The sequence below is a fragment of the Pygocentrus nattereri genome, chromosome 6 (genome assembly GCF_015220715.1).
Source record: "Pygocentrus nattereri isolate fPygNat1 chromosome 6, fPygNat1.pri, whole genome shotgun sequence".
Taxonomy (NCBI): domain Eukaryota; kingdom Metazoa; phylum Chordata; class Actinopteri; order Characiformes; family Serrasalmidae; genus Pygocentrus; species Pygocentrus nattereri.
The window spans coordinates 24,974,602-24,996,521 of record NC_051216.1 but is presented as its reverse complement, the minus strand read 5'-3'; the positions used below and the strand labels follow the sequence as shown (position 1 = coordinate 24,996,521).

The 21,920-nt window shown below is 37.4% G+C and overlaps 1 protein-coding gene across 1 annotated transcript in view; it reads left to right on the top strand.

Moving 5' to 3' along the window:
- Positions 1-8,170, top strand: part of epha3 (eph receptor A3) — an 86,116-nt gene extending 77,946 nt beyond the window's left edge. The window contains 2 exon segments of the mRNA XM_017710816.2: positions 202-357; positions 5,787-8,170. Coding sequence (XP_017566305.2) covers positions 202-357; positions 5,787-5,892 — 262 coding nt within the window. The 3' untranslated portion in view covers positions 5,893-8,170.
- The last annotated feature ends 13,750 nt before the right edge of the window (positions 8,171-21,920 follow it).

Below are 21,920 nucleotides of genomic sequence, written 5' to 3'. Positions count from 1 at the left end.
ACCCTTTGACATCTTCTTCAGGATGGTAACCTGACCTCAGAGTAAACTAGTGCAGCGTCTACTGGAGCGCTATGATGAAATGTATTATCTGGTGGTCTATGCTACAGTGGATAGGTTAGGAGCATGTGTGCTGACTTACTTGATCTGCATTATTCAAGATTTGGAGAACCAGTAAGAGAACTTGTTGTCTGTCTCTTTTAGGCCGGTCAACTTACTCGTGGACCGGAACAGCACAGATGTGGCGTCGTTCAGCACTATGGGAGACTGGCTGGAGAGCGTGAGGACATTGCCCTGTAAGGAGGCCTTCAGCGGGGTCAGCTATAGCTCATGTGACACACTGCCCAAAACCTCTGCAGAGTAAGTCCACCTTCTCATGCGGTATACACTGTCCATAGATAAACATTGTGAAATTGATTCAGTGTTAAAGAAAAACACTGTAGTGTTTGGATGGCTAAACAAATAATTATGTATTTGGCATCTACAGCTACAGTGCTTTTGTTATGACTTGAGTGGAAGAGGGTTAAAAAGCAGACGTTAGAGATGTTTTGTAGCTCCAGCAACTGCAGCAGCAGTTGTTTTCAGTGACAGACCAGACTCAGAGACTGTTTGCCTGTTTCACAAGACTGTCACATAAAGGTAAACTTTCAGCAATCTTAAAGCAAGTCAGACAAGAAATGCAAGAGTGGTCTCTTTTTATGTGTACACTGAATGCTGTGACCACCCAAAAACACTCAACACAATAAGGAACCTATTTACAAATCTGCTTCCATTAAATACTGAGCCCGGCTTTGGCTAATCTTTTAAGCATGGTTACTATTTTTTTATATTAATCAGTGATGACTGTGCTTTAGTTACACGTACTTCTGTTTGCAGTTTAACATATCTGGAGAAGCACCTTTAAGCAAAAAATCAGCTCTACTTGTGAGCAAGTGTTGAGTTCCATCAGCCAGATCTCTCAGTTTAGCTCTCAATTTCTGAATAATAAACTCTGCGCTGCTTGATCTAGGTCTGTGGGAAAGGGTGCTTAGTATCTGGCCAGCAATCTTCTCCTAGCCTGCGTAACATCTGCAGGGACACTTTTTCCACTCAATTGATAAGGTATTTGACAGTGTAAATAACGTGACATTCATAATCAACATGATCAAAGCCGAGGTTCTGGAGTGGTGGTTTTGTTGTACTGCACGGTACCCTCTGGATCAAGCAGCTAAACAGCGGAATGCCAGCCCTGAGAGGGTTTTATGTGTGTGTTTGGTTCAGATGTCTGGGTAAATAATTGCATGCAAATAGCAAGAGAAATGCTCTCCCTTACCCATGACCCAGATTGAGTAGCTTAAGATGCAGGTTGTCTCCTCATGGCTTAACCTTATATGGCAAGTGGACTGAGCTACTCAGTAGGAGAGATATCTGAGAGAAAACAGAGACTGATCTTTGAAATTACTAAAAGGCTGGATTAACGTCTGATTGACTTCTGTGTAGCACTTTACTTAGTGTTGTGTAACAAAATATCTAAACAGTACTGTTCATTAGTCACCTCTGGCAGCCTCCACTCATAATCTAGGGTCATTATATTGCAGACCAAAAGTATATTTTATAAACCCTGGAAATTGAAGAACTCTGGAATTTTTGAGGATGTGGTTTGTACATGGCTGCTTTGGGAGTTTTTCAGAGTTAATGGCATGCTGTCAACTCTGACTGAGATTGATTTTCTACAGCACGTGTCATGAGAAGGTTTACAGTGGCTAACCCTGCAGAAATTTCTTTTATTGTTTATGCTGCTCTTCCCTTTAAATAACCTCTTTAAACGCTACCAAAGCAAAACTTTTTTTTTGTCACAAACTACCACTGTGAGAAAGCAAATGCATGAAATATAATTTACACTTCAGTCACTTCTTGTTTCTGTGAAAGACTAGCAATATCAAATTGTTAATTATCTGAAATATGCTCTGAATATAAGTTTACATTTGTTCAGAAACTGTCAAGCTGCATCCAGCCATGACAGTAGCAGACTGAGATAGTACTGTTCTCTGTTTATATAGACGTAAACAATACTGTAGGGCACACAGAACAAATTTCATGTAGGTGCATTTTACTATGTCAAACAGGAGTTCTCTGGTGTTATTGTCATTTCATTTGTTCACCAGAAGTCTGTGTATAGGCAGGTTAATATTATGCAAGTATGTATGTGTATATTGGTATATATACACCAGGCTAAAAATGTATTTTAAAAATGTAAATCTCTCATTTGTTTTATGTCTTTAGATTGTTTACATACAGGGGTGGGAAATACTTAAGTAACTACTTAGTTACTGTACTGTACATTATTATTTTTTTCATTGTTTAATCTAATTGTTTAAATCTTTCTAGGTAAAAGTACAAAGTATATCTCCATGAGAAAATGTCATCATGCCAATCAGTTGGGTTGCCATGAACTTTATTATTGTTTTTATTCCTTATTACATTCACAGTGTAAAATAAACTGTGGTAATGTGTCACATCACACACAAGCAAAACGTCTTTTCTTTTAAATGAAAATGTACCCATTTTTAATTCGCTCAAGCACCTTTTTTGGCTCTGTACCTCCACTCTTAATTGAGTAGGATTTTGACACACTACTCACAATTATTGGCACAATACTGTTCTTACATATACTGTTTTGAGGGGTTTTACCAATACTTCCTCATATCTTTTTAAATGCTTGTTGTCCCTCCAAGTACTCCTCAAAAAGACAGAGAATTCTTTTAAACTGACACCCTGTCAGTATGGATACTTACTGTGCATATGTACCATTTACCTCCATAGTAACCTTCCTAGGTCCTGGGAAGGAAAGTTGTTGTGGAAAAACCTTATTCAAAAGCCTTATTCAACAAATGAACTGTCAGGGTTGATGAGCAGCATGCCATTGTTGTGGGAACAAAACAGTTCATGTTTATGTCAAAAATACCAAACCTTTCCTTCAACAGGCTATTACAGTACAAACAGTTTATCTGGAATATAACTGTTGTTTCATTCATGGGTGTATGTGTGTAAGTGTTGGCTAGTTTTGAGGTCACTATTTCAGACTTCTCACAGTAACAGAGATTTTTTTGACAAATTGGGGAATGAAGTGAAAAAAATCTTCAATAAATCAGACTCCTGTCACACTGAGTTTGGCCTAGAAGAAAATCAGTGTAGTGCACTTACACCATAGTTGTTCAGAAAGACTGGTTGTAAAATTTGACTGCTGTTCTGTTGAATCATTAGTCTCTGATAGGTTTATTCAATTAATACATTTTAAGAAATTCAAATAACTAAATTAAAAGAACTGTAAATTAAAACATGCATGTTTGCAGTACTATGTACTCCATATGTAACTGGACAGTAGCATGTAGCTACAGTAGTATGTAGCTACATATATATATTTGTGTGTGTGTGTGTGTGTGTGTGTGTGTGTGTGTGTGTGTGTGTGTATACATGTGTATTTTTTTATCTTTTGACCAGCACTTTGGATTTGAAATGACCTTATTTACAGAATAGCTGAAAAATTTTGAAGGTATTTGTACCTGTACCATTTAGTGATATCATGAGCTATTGTTTTTTTCTTTATATATTTTTTTATCACTCTGGTTTAGCTTATTCTTCAACTCATCTGTCCAGAAGCTTCTCAGAACTCTGCGGGCTTTTTCCATATACTTTTTAGTAAGCTATAACCTTTCTGTGGCCTTTCTTGGCAGGTAAGCCTTGTGGCTTACCAGTGGTTTGCATCATGCTCTGAATGCTGTGAGTTTATGCTCATGCATTTTTCTGTTTATGTTAGTCCTTGACACATCTATGCCTACAACCTGGAGAATGTTCTTTATCTGTTCAGTAGTTTTGCTTCATGATTGAAAGCGTTCAGTCATCCACTGCTGTGGTCTACCAAATTGTTTGCTATTGTTAAACTCACCAATGTGTTTTTTTGCTTCTTAACAATGTATAAAACAGCTGATTTTGACAAACCTAATGTTTGAATGTCTGTGATTGGTTTATTTTGATTCTTCAACCTCATGATGGCCTGCCTTTTGGCATTGATGCTTCTTAGGTCTTCATGTTGAGAGACAGCAGTAACACGCTCCAGAAGCCACATATAGAGTCAACTCTTTTGTTGGACCTTTTGTTAGCTCCCTTTTTATGAAATAATCATACATCAGCAAGAAACAGCTAAGCATCCTGTTATAGCATCCTGTTATAGGAAAGGGGCAATATTGATGACATCACTCACCAAATATGGATGTATGCAAATGTTATCCTTTATAAAAAGGGCTGTAATTCCTACACTGATAGTCATTGCTTCTTTTCAAATCCCATGTGCTGCAATACAGGGCCAAACTAACAACTCTGTTATTGTCTGATTAATTGTGGACCGCACTTTTACTAAGTAATTACCATAATCTTTTGACATTATTGTACTTTGTCCTTATTGTAAAGTATCACCTCTGTCTACTGTAGGAACAGATTAATGAATGTTTGCGCGTGTCACTGCACCCTCTGTGCTGTTTTCTGTCCAAACAACTAATTAAGATGTCCTTTAACTGAGAAATTGGTGTTTAGCATGAATAATGAGTAACTGCAGTCACTGTTGTTTCAGCTTTTTGCAATCTAGAAACAGTGTAGCTTATCATCCTAATTTGAACTATAGATAGCGTTTTCCCTTGCAGTACGACTCGGTGTTATTGGTGGTAGTCTTGCACAATATGGCACTGACTTTGTTCATTGTTCACAGTTTTCCAGTGTTTTACTTGAAGAACTTTTTTCTAGATTGTTTCTACTAGATGCTGTTATAAGTGATATATGTGCAGCTGCTTGTGAAGAGCATCAAATGCATCCAGGCCAGTCAGTGTGGCGGTCACTCTAAAGGTTTGCTTTGTCCGTAGAATCTGCCTGGCTGAGGTCAGGCCTGCAGCCACTTGTCCTGAGTGGGAGCCGTCCATGGGAATTACGACCCTTTAGGCCTTAAAGACTGGATGGTGGGTTTCGATCATGGTTCACTGTGTGCTGACTCTCTGCTTGCATTGACGTTTATTTTAAAGGCCCTACAACATGCTGACTGCACGTGCTAAAAGATCTGTCTAACTGAGCATATATGAACAGTTCTAACCTAGATCCGCTTGTACTAATATGCTTTGATAATGTGCAATTTCACAAGGCCTCAAAATGTGACATTCTTTGCACCATTCCACATGAAATTGAAGCATATGTTTTTGCAAGACTGTACTAATTTTGATTATGCTGCATTGCTTTAAAGTGTTTATCAAGAAAACACAATGACACAGTGAGTCTAACATTAGTTTATGTGCATGGGGTGAGTAACGTACAACATATGGTTATAGATTCTGAAATGTGGCTGTAAATAATTCAAGCTTGCATCACTTGCTGCATGGAACTAATTAAATTAAGACAATTAAAAAACTGTCTGGTCAATCTATTAGGTGCTGCTCCCCTTAAATCATGGAAGAGGAACTCTGTGTCTTATGTTGTGCTTCTGAATCTATGGAGCAGTAACTCACATGTTTTATCAACCCAAGAATCCATGAATGCAGAATTTTGTTGTCCATGTTGTCCATGGACATGACTACTGCTCAGCTGACTGGTCGGCAGTGGCAGTACTGTATCCTTCTGGGATACTCCATCCTCTGTGATTGACAGGGGAGGTTTAGTGGACCAGGGTGGAGGCGGAGCAGTGCTAAGGGCTTGTCATTACTGTCATCATATGTCATTCAGTGACTACTGCAGCACTCATACACTTTCTCTCCCTCTCCTTCGTCTCCCAGGGACTTCAAGAAAGTTGGTGTAACAATTGTCGGACCTCAGAAGAAGATTGTGAGCAGCATCAAAGCACTTGAAACGCACACGAAGAATGGCCCAGTTCCTGTGTAAAAAACAAAAAAACAAAAAAACAAAACATAGATAAATAAAGGAATAAAAAGGGAGGGACAAGAAAGAAAGAGATATGTACACAGATGTGACTGTTGCTGCTTTTGGCTTTAACAGACAGGAATTCTGTATTAGAGAAAAGTAGAAACTACAAGTGAAAAGAAATCAGTGCATAGCAGAAGAGAAGAGTCTTTCCAGCGCTTATTAATGGTGCTCAGGCAGAGAGTGTTGCCTCCCACGCTATTGATGTGTTGCCTTATGTAGAAAAGAAGGATGAGAGTGGGTGTGGCTCCGGGGCCTGCTGAACCTGTGCTATGGGTTGGAGTCCAGGCTCCTGTCAGATCTCCACATGCCATGAGTATGTGTGTGAAGAGCAAGATGGAGCCGTCAGGAGCCAGGCCAAGCGGATACAACTGAAAGCTCTTAATGTATGACAGGAGAGAGGTGAGATGCCTTTAGTAAAAAAAAAACAAAAAAACATTGCAATAGCAGTAGCTCTCGTTGTTGGAAGGCTGCCCTTTCGGAGAGAAATGAACTCAAGCTCAAGGCCTCTTCCATCCTCACGAATCATTGGTCTATCTGTGGTCATGTTGGATTGGGTGTGTCTGGGCTAGCAGGAGACAAACAGCCTGCCAATACATGAGAGCCCCCTTTAATTTCCAGATTTCACTAGAGAACAAGAGAAATTGGGAAACGGATTCCAGTAAACTACACTACAGTTGCCCATAAAAGCAAGACTGCCAGACAAGCCAAGAATGATGTTCCAGCAATTTGCTAATGCTTCTGAGGATCAGACACAACGGGCGGCGTATTTGATTAACTATTAATCTGTAAGAGAACGGGCATCTCAAACAGTCACGCTTGAAACATCCGGAGTCAACGTGTATACTGTGAACTTGCTCCATTGATGAGATGTTTATGTCACTTTAAAAGTAAAGCAGACGCTTTCTTGTGCTGTTGAGAGAACCCCTGGAAATATATTAACCAAAAGTGAACATGTGAATTTATCAGCAACTTGAAAAATCAATGCAACTGTAAAATGTATGTCCTCGATTTCTGAACATTCAGAAATCACTTTAAAAGCATATTGTGGAATAATATTTTACTTTACTAATTTTGGAACATGGTCAGACATGTTGGTAGCACCTGCATATGTCCAGTTAGATCAGCGAGAGAGTAATTCAGAAAAACATTCTGACTGTAGAGGAGGATGGGAAGCGTTAGATGTGACAGGTAAAATGAAGGACTTTGGTGAAGAACATATCCTATAATTTACAGCAGTGAGTCTATTTTGAGAAAAAAATCTTCAAATGGTAGTGAGATCTGTGAGGGGAAGTGCTTTAAGGACAATGTCAAGTACTATATCATTATTGCAAAAGCTCAGGATGCATAGCCCTTGTTCAGTCGTTGAGAAGCAAAAGAGAGAAGTGAATACCATGCAACCGACTACTTCAGGCTAAGTCTCTGTGCCATTGTTCATTGATTTGTTTTTGGCTGCAAACAGAAATAGAAATGCTCTGACGGGGTAGGAGATGTGTAGTCATTATATTCAGATAACCATCATTGGCATTTGAACCTTTTATTAGTGCATCTTGATAAGGCTTATGCAGATCATGAAAGACTGAAAAAGTTGCCCATGCAGAGAGTGACTTTCTCTGAAATTCAACACTTTATGAAGGAACTTTGTTAGCTCTTCCACTGTTCCTCCTCAATCTGCCTGTAAATGTTGCTGCTCTCTCAGCTATTAGCATGTACATATGTAAACAGGACCTGTAATAATAGCAATGGTGAACCTAGCGGTACTATTGATTACCCGGCCATCCCTTTGTACAAATGTTTGTATGTATAAAAGAATGAAAGAAAAATGTGTGCAAACTTTAAAAGAGCAAAAACTCCTTTGTATTATATTTTATGTTATTTTGTATCATATTTGTTTTTTACATTAAAAAAAGCAATGGTAATGACCTATTTATTTGATAACAGTATACCGTGCCAATTTGAATGTTTTTTGTTTGTAGCATACAGTAAGTTATGACATGGTTACGTGATGACATTATCAGTGTTTTGTATTTTACTTTAAGAAACTTCTAAAGAGCAATACTGCCCCTCCCCCTCCTCCTCCTGTACTCTTTCTTTAGACCGGTGTGTGTGTGTGTGGGTCTGGGTGTGTGTGAAAATGTAGATGGCCTTGTCTACTAATGTAAAATGATTTGTAGTGGAAACATTTATATTTTTATAATAAACTGTCTGAAAATATTTTCTAAAGAAGGAATGCCGAGAAGATTGCGTCTCAGTGGCTTTATTTAAGTCTCCCTCTGTGTGCAGTATACACTACTGTACAGGCCCGTGACCTGTGCAGTGAGTTGCATCAGCAGGTGCTCACCTACTGTAAAGAGCATGTGTTCTCCTTCTCAATGCTGAACGTCATGTGAAGAACATCCATACGTGATCCCTCAGGACAAGACATAATAGATAAACTCAGTCTTGTCTGAGCAAAACATGATCAGACTAACGCTGTCGCTTCCTCTACCAGGTGAGGGGACTCAGAGGCATGACCTCAGGGCAAAGTGGGACTACAGTTGTGCTGATGTTGATGTTCTTGAATAAAGTCTTCTTTCAGAATATGGTCTGAAAGGGACAGAAGGAACTGGGTTATATCGCAGTGTTTTTGCCTAAGTGAAAACTCCTACAGAGTCAAGCATCTGTTATATCTATATGGTCTGTAATTTCACAGGGGGAAGCCAATTAGACTACTCTATGGAAAAAAGCCATATGTTCAAAGGCAAACTCACAAGATTTTAATGAGTTAGATGTATATTTTCTGTGTCTGTGATATGACGGTCAGCAAGATAGAGTAGTTGTTGGTTGCCTCTTCAAGAGACTCAGCAACAGGAGAAACAGGACAAAAGTTTGGGCACTCCTGATCAAATTACATTTTGCTGATTTTCTATGTGAAAATGTTTCTTCTACAGAGAACACATTTAATGCAATTATTTACTATTTATCTGCTGAACATATTTAAAAAATAAAATAAAGTTGTGGGCTTTGCAAAAAAAAAGCTCATTTTATATATTTTAATTTTTTTCAATATACTCATTAAATAAATACTTAACAAATGAATACCAGTTCTGCGCTATAATTTGCAGAAAACATCAGGATTTAATCATTTATTTTGACTTAGAAAATCACCTAATTTGTCATTTGACCAACTTTTCAGATTTTTGCATATGACTGTATTACCTCTCAAAAACAGATACAGGCCTTCTGAATCATTATAAAGGTTCATTTAGTCCAGTGTCTTCCACTTGATGTGTTTTTTAGTCAAATTTCTCTTGTGTAACTCTTGGATTATTATAAAACACAGAATGATCCATAGCACATTGGTCATATTCAAAAATTAAGTTCACAATTTCTACGTATTTTATTTATCTATTCTACTTATTTATTAGTTTAAAAATAAACAATACAATATAAAAATCTTTGCACCAGCCACATTTTAAGTTACTAATAATTGTTAGTAATTGAGCATTAAATTAGGATATTATTAGTAATTTAGCATTAAAATGCATAGCGGTGTGTTCTCTGTAGAGGATATGTTAACATTTTCAGTTAGAAAATCAACACAATGTTATTTAACCTGTTTTATCAAACTATTGCACATGACTCTTTAAATGTTATAATGAGAGATTATTTTCTTATGTAAGTTGGCATATAGACAGAAATACAGTTAGTCTGTTTTGAGAAAATGTAGGGCTAAAATAATTTAAAAATTTGTTTGATTTTTAGCCTCATCTTCAAATATCTTGTGTATGAATAAATAGAAATTTAGTTTGATACAAATCTAGAACGTAACACTCCAAAAACTCACCTGTTATGAGATTTAATTAATTCAGTTAAGGTCAGTGCTTTAAAGTGCATATGAGATTATTTAACTTGCACAGAAATAGCTTTTGCAGCTTGGTGACTAGCAGACTGTAGCTGAGTTACTGTAGAATATCCCAATTGCTCTGCTGCCAAGTTGGAAAATCACATAGACAGTGAATCCAACTCGGTCTGAGATGCAAATTTGTAATTTGTGTTGTAAGCTCGGTCAGAAATCCCTGTAATGGTCAAATCACAGCTGGACATTCTACATTTGAATGATACGCTTACTTGTAAGCAAGGAGCCTTTAGCATTGTTTATGTTTCACAGAATTTTGCATCATACATGTGTTCTCCATTTTTCCAGTGCTTTTGCGTCCTCCATGCATAACAGATGGTGGATAAAGGTCACGTTACAGCCCTTTTCAGTAAAACATTTCATATCCTCCCATACATAGTTAGAAGCAAGAGTTATTGTGTGATTTTAATGCAACTGATCTTTAAGGTTTCCAGAGCCATCAAACCTGGCTGTCTGAGAAAAGAGTGATGGGAAAGCTGCTCTACCCAAAGAGCACGAGAGCGAGCAGATGTGCAGGGGCAGATGTGTGGGAAGTTCACAAGTCCAGGAAGAGTGGAGGAGATCAGGCCATCGCCCCCCCAGTCGAGTAGAAATAAAGACAGTGTGTGGGATGCTCCTCAATTTGTTCTTCATGTGATGTAATGCCCCCCACTGCTCCCACAAAGCTTCTGTGAAGTGAGATGTAAAGCAAGGCGACAGGTACACAGGCTTCCCCTCCATATCACTCCCACATAACAAGGCCACAGGAGTGTACTGTATGATGATGTTGCAAGGCAGAGAGAGCTACACCAATTTCATTTGCCACATTGTGAGGTGAGCTGCCTTGTATGTGGCCCCCAAGACATGCAACTGCACCGTGAGGCTCCTACTGGGAAGCTCCTGTGCATAAACTGTGAAGTATGACAGTAGTGATAAAACTGTTGTTGGTCAGACAAACACTGTGTTACAAACTACATTTACATTTGGGTCATTACACAGCAAATCAACTATATGCTCTGTCCAGTCATGCCATAGATTCATGTGAAAAAATTCAAGCACTTCAGTTCTTCAGTCCACTTCATACAACCATGAAAAACGTCATTTTTGTTTTGAAATGTGTTCCCTCAGGTTCCAAGATCACTGCACAAATATTGAGCTTAATTGCAGAATGGCTGAACTGAGCTGACATAGTGATTTGGTATAAATACCAGGACAATAACAGTATTTTGAAACTAGTTACATCAAGAAAAGGTTCATTTATTGGAGGTGTGCTATAACTATTTCATAGTCTGATCATTTATAAAACTTGCTTATTAGACACAGAAGCACAAATAAACAAATGGCAAACGGCTCTCAGTAAAGTTCCCTGTTTTGCTGCCCATCAAAATAAATGTTGTGTCCATGATGATCCTAAAATAATCCCAATAACATCATCATCATCTGAGCTTTCCAAAATGAATACTAGCCTCCACTTCACATCAAACACAGCGGGAATGTGCTTTCCTGCAATACGCTGCATCTGCTGGCTACTGTCAGGTTCTGCTGGTGTCACTGATAGTTTTAAAGGTATTTTCTCCAACAAGATGATGTATTTTAGGTGTCTCTCCAGGAGATTCTGTGCATAATAGATTTCTTTTAGTCCCACTAACAAGAAATTAAATTACTATGATATTTTACTACATTTACATAAATACATTAAATGCATTTCTTCTCAAAAACAGTTTCAGCCTTTTTGGAGCATAAATATTATTTTTTAAATCTCATGTTTTCTGTTTACATAATTACTATTAGTTATTATATTGATTGTTAATCAAATACTTATATACTTATAAGTACTTATACTTATATATATATAATACTTATATATATAAAGGAATCATGACACATCTGTAGTGTATTTTTATATATTAACCAAACATAACTGTTTTTCTTTGGGAAAAGATTTGAAGGAATTATTCATTTTCATAAATATGAAAATATGAATAGAATGGTCAATAGAAATAAATGTATGCATGGTTGCATGAGTTCAATTTAAATTTTTGCTTGAATCATTTCATGGAAATCTGTTCTGTAACTGGACAGGCCCTGTATGAGTTGACATGGAATGAGCCACTTGCATCTGTGCGTTTGATAGACATTCTTATCAAAAACATGCAAACAGTGAAAGCCAGACCAATACAAAGTGAACAGAAACTCTGCAAGCATACCTTAAAAACAAGAAGCTCAAACAGCTAGATCTAAATACGGTTAAATAAATAAATACAGTTCAAAATCTTACTTTTTTAAAACACATTTCTCAAATATTAAGTGCAAGATCGGAAGTGAAGAGTGAATGAGTGCATTAAATCTTTCTGCATTCCAAGAAGTACAGAATGGTAAAATAGGGTTGTCGGGGTAATTTTGTAAAGAAGAAGGCCCCCAGGCCCCTCATATATATACTTTCAATGTAAGTCAATGGAACCAGACGTCTTTCCAAGCCGCTTATTTTGGTCCATTCTTCATGAAATTTACACACAATGTAAAGGACAACAGTCATTTTCAAATTTGGTGTATATATATATATATATATATTTTACATTTTAGGTTTGAAAGCAAACATTTTTTCACCTCTGAAAACCAAGTATATTGTGTGTACACAGAGGTGAATTTAAGTTTGCTTTCAAACTTAAAATGTAAAATCAGACCTTCTGATGCCCAAGCACCACCACCCCCCACCCCCCAGACAAGGAAAAAAAACTTTGGCATATTGTCCATTATATATTAATTAAGTGGATTTTCATCATAATGACAGTTATTGGCTGGAGATTCACTGACCAACTAAGATTAGCATAACATGCTAGCTGTAGTGAACATTAGCAAGTGTCAGGCAAGAGTTTTAGCGGTCTTGCTGAAGATGGTGTTTGTGTTTTGAAGCAAGACAAATTAGCTGTGAATGTAACTTACATGCACACATGATTTGTTTTATCTGCTGTATGCTCAACAATTAGATGTTAAGTATATGCATTGTTTAAATAGTTATTATTGTTGGAGTAATAATAATAATAATAATAGTACATTATTTAATTTACATAATGTAACAATTCAATGAATATGATCAGAATAACTAATCAATAAACAATATTGATATTTCAAATGCTTTTATTTTACTGTTATTTGTCTTTTGTCACAACAACATGAAGTATAATCATTATGAACTGATCAAGAGTTCTAAAATTTCTTTTAAAATATAATATTTTACTGTTTTACTGTGTGATTAACAAATTGATGGAAGGTTTGCCAGGTAGGGGGTCAGGATGTCCCTTTACAAGATTGTTTTTTTCTTTTTTGTGCTGTAAAACTACAACTGGCTGCTGTTCTAGTTTATAAGTGACTGTCTGTAGGTTTATGCATCATTATCCAGTACATGCTTAACAGTGGGCACTTTCTTAAGGGAGCTTCTCCCCCCACCCCCTTTTCCCCAACCATGGCCACTGGACCAGTATAAAAAAATCCTTTTGGTGCACTGAATTCACAAAAAATAAATTGGAGAATGAAGTTGCATGTCAATGAAATGAAAGAGGAAAGAAGGGATCAAACAACAGCCAGATCTAAACTTTATACTATGGTAGCTCCACTGCTGGATGAGATGAAGATATACCCCAAAGGTTTTGTTCCCAAATATAATAACACCACATTACTTCATTCCTTCATGCTCGACAATACAGATGGTATGTTGTTTCATCAAAAACTAGAATTTCATTTTACTGTTACATTGCAAACTGAGTTTAGTGAGGTTAAGGTACTAGAAGTGAATCCGAGGCTAAATCTGAAGTTCAGCTCTAAAAATCGGTGTTAAAACACCACTCAAATAGATGCCCAGATGACAAAAAAGACTCCAGCGTATCCTTCAGAAAACACACAGAGACACACCAGGTCTTCTCTTCAGGCTTTTAAAAAGTCTCCAGCTGTTTGCAGCTGCAGCACAAAGCAGGACAAACACCTTGCAAAGCCATAAGCCGCCCTCATCTGGCAGCCTCAGCTCTGAGCATGACATCCACACAAGCCACTTCCTCGAAGGGGTCAGGGGTTGGCGATAAAGCTGGAGATGGCATGTGTTAATCATTTCAGTGCTGTTATTTGGCTCTGCTTTTGTGCCTAGAGATGCAGAGGCACAAGAGTCAGAGTGTTTATTGCTAGAGCCTGTGTACCATTTGTGACTGTTGTTCAACCATAATAATCAGCAACGTTTTCAAAGTTAATACACTGTATATGAATGAGATCAGTGACAGAGGTGAAAATAAGCATTTTAATCTTCCTACTGATGACAGGTATGACTGAACGGCCCAAAAGACTGAACCAGCACGGTCGCAGTGTTTGTCATACACACTGAATTTGTGTGTGGGTGTGTATGCATGCAGCCCAGGATGGATTATAGTTGAGGAGTATGCAAAGGCCAGAGTCTCTGTAGTAACTCTGGTTGAACTGGCTCGTCAATCTCGTGCGAACCAAGGGAAAACTCAATGTCACTTCAAGTGCGAAACAGGTCCCAGGATTAAACACCTCCTCTGTTCCTGTCTCTGTAACAAATGATCTGTCGGATGCAAGAGAGGAAAATTATCATCACAAATACCCCACTATGATGTTTTTCCCTCCACGGATGAAGAAAGAGTCAATCTTTTCTCTCCATCTCTGTTTCATACAAGTCTCAAGACACTGAAGTTCATAGCAGGAATTTGTGAAGAATTAACGCTGCACTTTTGTAGGGCTTTCATAATATTTAATATTCCATCTTTAGGATGAGAATGAAACTTTCAGAATGTCTACAGATACCTTTTTGCTGTCAAACAAAGTCAGAGATCATTCATTAAGTCATTTATTTATTCAATTTACAGTCAAAAGCCATTAAATACAAGTTATTATTTTTTCAGGAGATAATTCTAAGGATATTAAATATGACATAATCCACTTGAATAAGGAAGAGAAAATAAGTGAGTTTTTGATGAAGCTGTAGAAAAAATGAGACTCTGAGACACGACCAAGACAAGACCTGGTATATCACTAAAACTGTCCCCATCAGATAAACAGTTCTTAAAACTTTCATCTTTGAGAGAGAGGAGAAAATCAAGCTCCGCTCTTGACTCAGATCTGAAAAAATCCATGGTTGTTTCTGTCCACCCTTCCGCTGTGAGAAGACAAGAAGACAAGTCAGCACTGTGAGTCTGAAATGATGTGTAGCTGTCAAAAAGCTCTTACTGAGAAAATGATTAGACATAAAAGTATGGAAAAATATTCCTGCAGATTTCTTTGAAAAACAGGCCTAAGTCTCCTGAAAAGAATGGAAGCGGCAATGAAGGCAAAGCATGAACACACTAAATACTGAAAGAAATTATATTTAGTTGTTAAGGCCGTTGTGTACTTTTCTATTAAATATGTTTTGGCTTTTTCTGCTTGATGCTGAAAAATAATTCACAATAACTGCTTTGACTGGAAATGAAATAAATGACAGGTAATGACTTTTACTCTGTCTCTCTGTCTGACTGACTGACTATCTGTATACATTACTGTGTAAAAGTTTTAGGCACTTAAAATAATTCGAATTCAAAAGCTGTTTATTTGGTAAGTAAGCACGTATGTGTATTGAAAACTGACAAGAAAACAAATTTTACAGTAAATAATATAGTATAAAGAATATTAATACAATGAGGAGTGATTTTATGTAGGTCAATGTGTTTAACTATTTTCAAACCTCTCCTTGTGGCAGCGCAATATTATTTGTAGTTATCAACTAGTGCCTGGTTTGCCGAATCAATACTTCATTATGTTAATTCATGTGTGCTGTTGAGGGAATTTAACAGTGTGATAGCTGGGGAGTTGAGGAGAAATCTGGAACTGCACTAGCTCACAATATATCAACAACTTTTTTGAAAAAGTAATTAAAAGTAATTGAAAGCAAAAACAGTTATCGCCTGTATGGTAAATGGTAACTTTAAAGGAGAAGGCAAAAGTGCTCTTCAAAGTAAGGAAATGTACAGAGGTTTTATTCCAAGCTAATTTAGAAATTTTGTATTGATCCATTTATCATGAACCTTTCACACAATGTAAAGGGCAGCTGCCATGCTCAAATAATGTAGAAAAGGAAAAATGGAGATACATTTTTCTTTGGACAGGGATAGTTTATATTTTTACAGGCAAAAACACATTTATAGATTTTTTAAGTGACTTTTGCACAGTATGATAGATAGATAGATAGATAGATAGATAGATAGATAGATAGATAGATAGATAGATAGATAGATAGATAGATAGATAGATAGACAGACAGACAGACAGACAGACAGACAGACAGACAGACAGACAATCTTGATTCAGTCATCTTGTGTGACAATCTACCATGTTGGTTTGAACTATTCTTCTCAAAAATTCTGTGGGCAAGGCAAGGGTGCAGGCAGGATGGAGTGGGTGGAGACGGGTGTCAGGGCTGATGTGTGACAGAAGGATAGCAGCAAGAGTGAAAGGGAAGGTTTACAGGACAGTAGTGCGTCCTGCTATGATGTATGGTTTGGAGACTGTGGCTCTGTCTAAAAGGCAGGAGGCTGAGCTGGAGGTGGCATGAAGATGCTGAGATTTTCATTGGGAGTGACAAGGATGGACAAAGTTAGAAATGAGCAGATCAGAGGGACAGTGAAGGTGGAGCAGTTTGGAGATAAAGCCAGACAGGCCAGGTTGAAATGGTTTGGACATGTGTTGAGGAGGAATAGTGGATATATTGGGCAAAGAATGTTGGAGATGGAGCTGCCAGGCAGAAGGAGAAGAGGTAGACCTCAGAGAAGGTTTATGGATGTAGTGAAGGTGGACATTGAGATGGTTGGTGTAAAAGTAGAGGAGGCAGTGGATAGGGCAAGATGGAGGCAGATGATCCGCTGTGGCGACCCCTAAAGGGAGCAGCCGAAAGAAGAAGAAGAAGAAGAAGAAGAAGAAGAAGAAGAAGAAGAAGAAGAAGAAGAAGAAGAAAAGTGTGTTAAAATGTTGAGTTGGGACTTATTTCATGCTGTCCTGTTTTGTACCTGTGAGATGTTGTTGCCAGCTAATGTGGAGATTATGTTGTGCCATGTGAAGTGGGAAAAGTAGAAACCACTCAAGTACAATGACTAGTTTCCAAACAAGTTTCCAAACATTTGCTATGGATAAAGAACAGTCGTTTTCCATTTCCATGCCTGAAACCAGACATTCTGCGCTCGGAGGGCTGTAGTAGGGTGCATTACGTCATCGCTGTTTGGTCATGCTCTTGCTGACAGTAACTCATTGTGATCAAAGCCAAAGCTGAATCACGACAATACTTTATTGGAAGTTTGTTTAAGTGTGACAAATATTCAGTTGTTGGGTTTGTCTTAACTGCAGTTCTGGATTTCTCTGAGTCATAGACCTAACCAGAACAGGACACAACAGCTGGGTGTGTGGGTATGTCTGCAGTGCCTCCCTCTTCACTCTGATGAAGTCTCAGTGATTTGGAAGGGCTACTCATCATATAGCGGCATGGACTCCACACTCACAGCTTGGTCTTGTCTCTTGGCATAGGCTCCTGATTATGACACTTCACTCCAGCCAGGCCTTAGAGCTAAGGAATCAACAGAGGCTGGCTTTACTGTGCATTGAAGGTGGCTCCTCATACTGAACGCACCCTCTCTGATCTCATATTGGACATATATTTCATGCAGCACTGTCACAGATCAAAAGCCCTTAAATTAACCATATTGAAGATTTACAGACTTCTAACAGCCATCAACTCTGCCTGTGACTTTTATGGTACGCACTGGGCACCTGCTGTGTTCTCGTTTTTGACTACAGTTGCTATTATGATCTCTCAGATCCTCCTCACTGACCCAGGGTGAGATGCCCTGAAGCACAGTTCTTCAGTTCTTGCTTTTTCTTTGACAAATCAGTGACACTATGTTATCAGACATGCAGTTAACAGGCATGTTATCAATTATCTTATGGCTCACACGATTTATATGTAGACCTTTATTCTCAGTTCTTCCCTTTTTGGTTTGTAAAGAATTGTATACACTTCATTTTTATAATATTCCATTTACAAGCAGGATGAAATGTTTTTTTTTTTAAGTGATACAGTGAAGTGTAGGTACTGTTGGAATAGATCAAGCTGGTATGTAGGGGACAAAGCAGAGACAGGGCAACATCTGGACACCAGGGGGATGGGGTGGATGGGCTCCCTGTGGGCTCCACCGGTCAGCAGACAAAGAAGCCACAGAGCCGCCTGGAAGCAGCGTGCTGGGAGGGGAGCCCACAAGAGCCCAATCTTTAACCAGCCTGAGAGGAAGCAGAAGGAATCTGCCATAACTCACTTATAAAACAACATGAGGCTTCAACTGCTCTGACCTCAGGCCCACAGACACAGCCCTTCTAGCAGCCTCGGCTACACGCCTGCTTTTGCTTTTTATTGCTTTTGCAATCTTGATGGCTTCCAAATCCACAAATCTTAAAATTGTAAGAATGCAGTTGTTTTTTTTGTACTAATTTAGTTCCTCTCATTAGCTGGGCCTGCCCCTCCCTCTATGTGCTGAATGTTTCCATACTGTTCAGACATGACCAATCCTTTCCGCCCCTCCACCATGGAACCCAGTCGCAACCTCAAAAACACTAATTCCTTGGGAATTATACTTCCCTAATCTCACTTCTGGGCTGATTTCAAATCAAATTCCTTTGCTCTTCCCAAACAAACATATTCTAACCAGTGACATCTGTGTCATAGTCTTATATTAACATTTAAACTTTGGAATCACTTGTCATATTTAAAAAGGCTGTTATTTTATTCAGTAACACAGTTATAGTTTGTTAATGACTTTTAATTATTGTGTAATAGCTGCATAAACAGTTGTATGCAAATGTTTGGGCACCCCAGTCAAATGACATATTTTGGTGATTTTCTAAGTGGAAAATAAGTCAACATGGCTGTTTATGTACTGAATTCAACATACTGGGAAAAAAAAGAAAATTGTGGCCTGTGGAAAGGTTAAAGTGCATTTATGTATATCACATTTCATTTTCCCCATATATGGTAAATTCAGCCAATAAATAGAAATTGTCCACTACAATTTGCAGAAATATGCCCTATTTAAGTGTTTTCTCTCTAAAGCATGTGCTAACATACTTTTGCTAAGAAAATCAACAACATATTTAATACATTAATAAATGTTACTATTTCACGTGTTGTACTCTTCCATTTATTTAATGGCATACAAATAAGCAATAATTATTTTCAGTTGCAGAAACCTAATCATAAAATATAGTTTGTTAATAATATTGTATTTATATGCTAATCATATTTTCTAAATTATATAATTTATATTAAATAAATTATAATAGCATATTTACTATCTGCTATATCTGTGACCTGTAAACTTTTCCTTATTGTTTAGTTAATAATTTTTAAGAAGTTATACTTTTCTAAACACACACACACACACATATATATATATATATATATATATATATATATATATATATATATATATATATATATATGGGGTTAACAATTCGAGTGGTGGCACTTATATTATATTATATAATCATAACTGTTAACTATCATAAATGAACTATTAAATTAAAAACTTTTACTTTGCTGTTTGTTAAAGTTATTAGAAAGTATTAACAATTTTTTTTTAATTCTTTATATTTCAAGATTTTTGGAAACACAGAAAAGATATTGAATAATAATGTTTCAGTGTTTCAAATATGCAGCATTCTGAATGGTATTTTTATTTTAACTTCATTCTCAATATTTTATAGCTTTCACTGGAATCATCTTCAGCTCAGTTTGACATTCTGGGTACATTTAACTCTCCAGTTTTCATAGGTGAAATCTGTTAGTTGTAGAGATTTAGAAACTTTTTATACTTTTTTAAAAAAAATCTAAAGCAGTGATCCAAAACAAAATAATAAAAGCAAAGTTATAATATATAAACAATTCATTTTAACTCAAGGGTAAAACACAAATACCAGTGGAGCATCATCATTAACAGTTAGCCCAAGATCAGAATGAACTAGCCCTGTAGGAAAAAACATTTACCCATTAATAAAAAGTAAAGACTTTTAACAACTTTTACAATTTTACAATTAATGGGAAACAACAATCATTTGTTAATGGGTTCAAGAGATTTTATGTTGATAACACACTGATTCACAAATCATCAATCACTCATCGCGCTATTGTTCATTAAATGGAACATGTTTCCCTAATTAGGAGCTGTCACAACAGGGTCTTCTCATTCAGACTGCAGTGCTGCACAAAGGCCTCCCGGTGGGAAGAGTGGGTGTTTTTCCCCTCTTCTTGCTTTGTTGATCTGCTGCACCAAGGTAAAGCTATTTATTCCCCTCTTAATTCTGCCTGACATTTACAATTACTGGCTCTTTCCATTCTGGCAGTGACTTCCTTACAAGTGCCGGTGATTGTCAAACACTGTTAGAAGTGCTTAGATCACAGGGAACTTTATAGGGACAGTGTGCATGGACTGGAGGCCTTTTACAAGCATGTTGTGTCATTCAAACAGGACGCAGCTCATTTCCAAATGGGAAACGATAAAGACTCTCTGTTTCCTTTTAATGTCATAAGCAAAGAAAACAATGCTGATCCATCATGGACAGATCCGGATAAGGTTATTTTATTGCTCCTTTTAACCTATTTTTCAGGAGTCCTCAAACACTGTAAGATCTCACAACATTAGTAATAGACCCAGATAAACTTTGAGTCAGTGCTAATACAATTGGTGCTGTCCATCGTCTCCCCTGTGTAGTTTAACCTGTTAAAATGCACATGAACAATGATGGTGATGACAGTGTAGGACCTAACAAAGAGGTCAGTGAATGAAATAGAGACAAATTGTTTGTTTCTTTTTGCCTGGAGAAACAGCAGCAACATTTAGATTCTGTTTGTATGAGTCACGACAGAGACACTTATCTAAAGTGAGAGATTTCGTTCTCATGGATGATCTAGGGATTATTTTGGCAGATCCTTTCAAACAAACAGAGCATGCTGCCTATTTTCCTTTGAAAGGAGGTATGGCTATTACAGTACTAATTATGTGATGGTCCACTAACACTTCAGCCTATGGAAAATGTTGACATAAGAGTTAGCTTGGTCCACTCAGCTAAAATATCCTTGACTCCATTCTTACTTTCAGTTGGAGGGGAGCCATGCTGCTTTTCTTCCTTCCATCCATTTTGCCACCATTATTAGTGTAGATTGGTATTTAAAAAAAGGTAGTACAGGCTACAGAACATAGCCAAATGGTTCTCTGAAAAACTATCTATTGAAAGGTTCTTTAAAGAACCATAAATGGTTCAAAGCATGCATTTTGGCACCACTATTAATGTAGATTGGTTTTTAAAACAAGGTGATACAGATTGTAGAAGACAGATCTAAAATCTCCAAGAAATGAAGAAATGAGTGGCTATTGGTTATTATTGGCTCAATCTTTACATCATTGGTTATACACAGATGATTGCACCTTTCAGTGAAGTGAACAGCACAGAAAGCCTAAAACAGTGTTTTGCTGTGCTCATATTCAAAGCCTGCCCATGATTGCTTAAACATGTTGGTAAACATCCTGCCAAACAAGCTTTTCTATAACATGGAGCCACTCATTGTGAATTACTGAAATAGGATCATGGTTTGCAGAGCCATGTTAGTATTTATAGTTTACATATTTCTAGATCTTTTAATATTACGCTTCAGCCGCACAGCCTAATCTAACCTAAGCTTCCTATCAGTCATGGACTGCATACTTCATCAAACGTGACTTTATATTTAGACAAAGGCAATCCTAAACCATCCCAATTTAATGTTAGGCCTATCCAATCTGATCTGGCAGTGGTTTTAATTTGTAATGCATTATTGGTTCAGTGTGTGGGCCTCGAATTTTGCTCAAAAGCACATCTGAGCCCTCTTAAAATGCTAGAGCTTCAGTGAAACAGGCCTGGAATGCAACCACTGTTTTAAGGCTTCGCTCACGCAAGATGTAAACAAGTCAAATGGTCTGTACAGCAGGTATTGACGCTGTAATCATATCCTCTGTTTGTCAATTCAGTTTAGAGTGTAACCAATCGTTAAACTGGACAC